Below are 6,000 nucleotides of genomic sequence, written 5' to 3'. Positions count from 1 at the left end.
GGGCGGGGGTGGGCGGGGGGGTTGGCCTAAATTTGGAAATACTCCAGATCTTTTTAGTTTTGTTTTCTTTAGTTAAAGAAAACATTGATACACATGAGGAAAGAGAGGTTGTGTGCTGAAGGCTGGCTGAGCATGTAATAGTTTCCAGAGAAGTGGTACTCAAATAAAAAGCTGCCAACTCAAGTCCTGAAAACTTGGCAGAAACAGCCAGAGCCTTCACCATACAGAACTTTAATGACCATTTAGAGGAATACAGTATCAGTTAGAAACTGTATAAACAGCTGGTGAAAATCAGGAGTAATCTTTTTGGAATAGCTTATGATCCTGCCATGGAAGCACCCTGGTTAATTTTAAGTTATAACCAGTAGTTATTCCCAACAGGGGGAAAAAGAAAATGGTAATATCTTGTATCTCCTGCTGTGGCCCAGTTAGAGTGTGCTGTTATGAGCATGTAGTGGAGTCATTAATGGGGCAGCCTGTGGATCAGTTACAATAATTTATATACCAAATGCAGCACAGGCTTTTCCTGCACAGGATGTCATAAAACCAGCATTTAAGAGATTTAATCAGGTATGTTAATGTCTTCAGAGCATCTTCCTGAAATTATCCTCCGCTTGTTTACCGTTTTTAGGCCTTCCTTCTGCAGTTGATGTCTTCATTATTAGCACTGTTTTGTGTAATCTAACAAATAAGGTCATGTATAGGAGAAAGGACATGTGTAATTTTTAACATTAGATAGTCTTGGAGAAACTAACTTACCTAAGTATGACATAGCTGATCAACTTCTACAGTCCAGGTGTTGTAATGAGGAAGATTAGTAGTATAGTACAAGCTACTACTTAGTAGTAATACAGTACAAGCTTTAGCTGCTTGTAGCTGTCCTCCTTACGTATAGGACCAGTACTGGTGATGTGCCAGCAAAGCAGCTGGGAGCATACACTTACTTTATTTTGGGCAAAATCAGCTAAATGAGCTCACTCCACTAATTAAATTATTTATGCCTACTCACCTCAATTTGCATTCCATTAAAGAAAGACTTTTACAAAGAACATGTGAAGTCTCACTACCTCCCAAACTTACGAGAGGCAGCAAAAAGCAGCAGTTTGGGTGGTGGAATGAAGTCTGTTCAGCAGAGAATCATTGCTGGGAAAGAAGTACTTTCTGGTCTCTCTGACCTGTCTGTTCCTCACATTTGCAACAATTAATGCCTCAGTTCTCTTGCAGGTCAGCTGGCCTCATTTGCCTCTCTGTTCTGGTTCATAGGTTTCTGATGGGGTCCATTGCTACATGCAGTAGTTTTTATTGTTTCAGATGTGTAATTGCAGGGATACCTGACTTCTGCCTAGTTTGTACCGAATGAAAGATAGCTGATGCTGCCACTAATTTCAGACAGGTCTGTAGATCAAAGATATGCTGGCAACTGCCAGCCCCTTTTGCATTAGTAGCATCCAGTGAATAGAGGAACTTCATGTGTCATGGACTGGCTTCCAAATTGCTCATTTGTAGTATGTTGTAAGTGAAGTAGTGATGCTCATAACTCGTCTCATCTCATCCCTAATGGCCAATCAGAGTACGCTGTGGCAGGCAGTGGGCACTGCCCTACCCTCCGCTCACACTGTGACTGTCACTCGGGGCTGGGTAAGTAGCACCGAGTGCTGCTGCTGCTCGGTGCTTGTGCCTGGCTGCTGAGTGGGCATCAGACAAATCATACATCATCATACAAATGACTATGTCAGAAAACACAAGGCATTTAGCAGAAAGGTAAGTAGCAGTGCACAGCGTTTTCCGTTTGGCTTAGAGGCAGTTCTGATCTTGCTGTTGAAAGCAGGAGAGAATCTGCAGCCCTCTGAAGCATGACTAATCAGTTTGCTAAAATGCTTAGCACTCTCTAATTTAAAGTATGTCTTCCCTGTTGTTAACAGCAACAAATGATGATTTGTAGCATTTATTGTAAGGTGTGTATTCAGTTCAGGTCTTAAACCCTTTACCTGGGAGCTGCATGAAAAGTCAGGATTCCACGGAGCAGGATGGAAGGGTGCAGCTTGTATTTTGGTGCTGCTGGGGGTGGCACTGTGTTAACTTTTATTCCAGAGAAGATGCCAAGTAATTAATATATCTTATTTGTGCTTTGAGATTCAAGTGGTTTTTTCTTTGTCATCTTTCTATTTCAAAGTAATATTTTGAAAAGGTTTATTTGTATTGAATGGGGTGATTCTCCTGCATTGACAAGAAACAAACAGAAAAAACAGGTAAAATATTACCAGTCTAAATATATTAAACCAGATTAAGTATGTTTTATATAGTCTTAAATATGCTATTTGCTTCAGGGACACAGATTTTAGAAAGGGCAGATAAGAATTGTAGTTCATATAAACAATAATTGGCAGAGTTTTAGTTATTATAGTAAGTAAGGCTCAGAATAGTTACACGGCCATGATATTGCATATTGTATGAGATGGATGCCAAGACTTGGTTAATCAATGTTTGCAAAGCACTTGGAGGAAGCATTGAGTGCAGAAGGATTCACAGTGTATCTGAAGTGTGATGACAACAGCCACTGTGAAGCTTGTCATATAATGTTTGTCTCATATTTATAATCCTGTGTTTCATGTCTGTAATTATGCTCTCTTTTTCTTTGCAATCATTAGTCTTAAAAACAAACCCGAGCTGCTGCTGCAGTCAGTGGTTATTACTGATGCTATCTGTTTGTTCTGTGCTCCCCTGTCTTTTCCATAAGATGATAGCAGGACTTTGCTTTCTGTTTTCCCTTCAGCAGGCTCTGTGCTGTGCCGTTTTTAAAGGACCTAACATAGTTTCTAAGTCACAAGACAGCTCCCATTAGTTATTGCTGTTTGGAGTCAGGAGCATGGTGAGGATTTGTGTTTTGTTGGGAGAGTTTTCTTTGTACAGACTTGTATACGACATATTAATGCAGTATAGCTCTTTGATCAATAGGTGCAGATGTTTCAATGTCCTAACATTGGCCAGGTGACCTTAACTTTGTTAGTACAAGGCTTTATTGTTTCTTCTGTGAATTTTTTTGTCCAGCAGTTCTGATGGTGATGAACTTGGGCCAAACTTGCTCAGCTGGTCTGTATTATCTTGCTGCCAGTAACCCAAAGACCAGCTGAGAACCCTTGTGATGGGTCAGGCTGACATCTGGATGTTGTAAGGGAGAAAAGTACAGCCAGAGTAAGCTGCTGAAAAACCTTCTGACTTTGAGATGCAGCAGCAGGGTTTTTTTGTGTGAGTGCAGTAGCATTTCTTACAGATAATGTTCCCCGGAGCAGGCACAATGTGAATTTCAACCCACCTGCACATGTGTAGTGGTCTGCCGGTCAGAAACCATGCAGAATGTGAGCTGAACTAAAGCAGGTGTTCCAGCAGCAGTCAATAGAACAATCTGATGCAGTTTGGCAGTGTCTCATCCTTTAAGTGACAGCATGATCAGAATGTCACCAGCTTGTAGTCTGTGTCAGCTTTACATACACTCAGATATGCATTGTCACCCAGTGCTTCTGTGTTCCTGACACCTGAGCTCATCAGATTGCCACGCTCCCACATGGTAACTTCTGCATGTCCAGGTTTTTACAGTACATTCAATTTATCTTGTTTTCAGGAAGTGCAAAACTTAAATAGCTTTCCACGTGTCACAGGGTAAGAGCATAGTTTAGGAAAACCACCCACCAATATAATGGAAGTCTCTTTCATCTTTTGCAATCTCCAGAAATGGAATAGCAGGTTATACACAGGAATAAGGCTAGAACTGAGGAAAGGGGGTTCAAATGTAGCAGTAATTAATGTACCAGTAGATGTGCTAACTTTCTTCTTCTGGCAGGTCACCTCCATCAGACCTCAACGTGGCATTGCGTGAGTGTATGGCAGCTCTGGATTTGTTTCTTAACAACAAGTTCTCGGATGCTTTGGCTTCTTTACAAGCAAAGTGAGTTGATTACTTTTCCTAGTTTTTCTCCATTTAGTTTAATTTGCTGCACCATCTCTGAGGAGAATTGACTAGACAGCCAATTCTCTGTTAATAGTTGATAAGACTGCATGGTTCTGTTTCAGAAGGGGGTGGTAAGTTAATATGTTAAGTTTTGGGGAAGACCGAAGTGCTTTACACTTGGGTGAGTAAATAGGTTGATCAAAGGTACCTACAGAAAGCACAGAATTGGTATCCAAAGAAGTAACTCCTCAGCTGCAGTTACAGTATGTGGGATTCTTGCTCCTGGAAGAGTAAAAACCATGTTTTGACACTTTCTTTTCTTTCCCCCTCCTTTACCCATATTTTTATGCATACCATGAAGAATTTGAGAACCTGCAGTTTTGTGTCTAAATGAGCAACTGTCCATGAATTGCCAGATTTCAGACACATTACTTTAAATTCTTGGTTTATTGTCTTTTAATAACCAGTTGCAGAAGCTTTCTCAGAGCTTATTTGCAATTCGGTGTTGTGGTCATGCACTCTGTTTCCTAATTACATTGCAGCCCAACATGTAATGAGTGGCCCAGCTGCAAGCACTGAGTGAGGTAATAAAATAGCTTCTAAAAAGTTGTTGCATCTTTACAATGTCTGTGAATTTTCGTACCCTGTCCTGAAGTTACCTGTGCCCTTGGCTTGGTGAAGTCTGTGGTTAAATCACATTTTTTTCCCCTTGGTTTGCTCCATTTACTTTTGAGCCATCAGCAAATTTATATCATGCCTTTTTCCAGGCCACTGGAATATGAAACAAGTAAAATTCATAGGTAATGCAGTAGTGTGTGCTTGATATGCATCTGCAGTAACTATAGTAAATACTACATATACCTGCTTTGTTGCGGTATGAGCCTCAGCCTGTGATGCCAGAATCTGTAGCTTAAGCGTGAAAGTACACTCTGTGAAAGACATTCGTGATAAACTGTAGGCTCAGATGTATGGTTTTATTCACAGCAGTGTTGTTTTGTGTTTATGTATCATCAGAAGATATAATAAACATGGTAAGAAGAATAACTGCGTGTTCATTAAATTCTGACGGTAAAGCTCCTGTGCCCATCTGGAAATGCTTACTCAGTGCTTAGCATAAAATAGGGAGATATTTTATTGAAGGGGGTTTTCAAAACACTACAAAAACTAGTGAGGCTGCGGGGTTCTTTTTCTGTAAAGCCATTTGTCTTCTGTTGCATATGGTTTTTATTCAGCTTTTGTAGGGCTCTGTGGAACATATTTCATGAGCTGATCCTCTGGTTTTGTACCTGACTGTATTCCGCAGTGCAAAACCATTTTGAAACTGATTTTTCATGTTATTCCTGTTGCCTTTGGCAGTGAGGAAAATAGACTTAGGATCTTTGCAAGTGTAATGCAGAAACAGGATGCTAAATTTCCCCACAGATGATATCCATTATGGACACGCTCCATCTCGTTAGGGAATGACAAGAGCTGTGGAGTGGGCACATGTGGTAATACTGAGGATTTTCTTTAGGAGTCATCAGTTCCTCACTGTTGCCTTTCAGCATGCTGAGATTTGAAATTGGTTTTCACAGTCCATAAACATACTATCTTTGTTTAAAGAAATACTTTCCAGTTTTTACATGCTTGTAAAGAATTTTGTATCATAGATTTTGCAGATTTACCACTTATGTTGTAGGACATACTCTGCTCTGTATTACATTATTGCAGATTCACCAAATTACTCACATTTGGCTTCCACAATAAGTCTATTTGCAACTGATTTGTACCATGTGTAACTGAGAGCAGATTTGGCAATGCACGAGAGTTAAAATTGGAAGATCTTTCCTAGCAGCTTAGAAATAACTATCTGAGGATGATGTCTAGACTTGGGTTGAGGTAAAGCTCTTTTTTTTCCCTGTTAGAAAAGCAAATCCATCATAAAGAAGAGAGATAATTTCATAAAAAATTAATCTGGTATTTTTGCTTCATGTTGCATAACTTTTCTTGTTTCTTCCGCTACCTTTTAGCTTTCAGAGTCAGTTTTCTTTATTATCATTAACAGTCCTTGTACA

The 6,000-nt window shown here is 40.0% G+C and overlaps 1 protein-coding gene across 1 annotated transcript in view; it reads left to right on the top strand.

The window, feature by feature from the left end:
• Positions 1–1,723: 1,723 nt before the first annotated feature.
• Positions 1,724–6,000, top strand: part of TTC39A (tetratricopeptide repeat domain 39A) — a 34,479-nt gene continuing 30,202 nt past the window's right edge. Inside the window, exons 1-2 of the mRNA XM_010012491.1 lie at positions 1,724–1,761; positions 3,839–3,943. Coding sequence (XP_010010793.1) covers positions 1,724–1,761; positions 3,839–3,943 — 143 coding nt within the window. The remainder of the gene's footprint in view (positions 1,762–3,838; positions 3,944–6,000) is intronic.

The sequence above is a fragment of the Nestor notabilis genome, unplaced genomic scaffold (genome assembly GCF_000696875.1).
Source record: "Nestor notabilis isolate BGI_N333 unplaced genomic scaffold, ASM69687v1 scaffold7054, whole genome shotgun sequence".
Classification (NCBI taxonomy): Eukaryota; Metazoa; Chordata; class Aves; order Psittaciformes; family Psittacidae; genus Nestor; species Nestor notabilis.
This window is presented reverse-complemented; position numbering and strand designations above follow the sequence as displayed.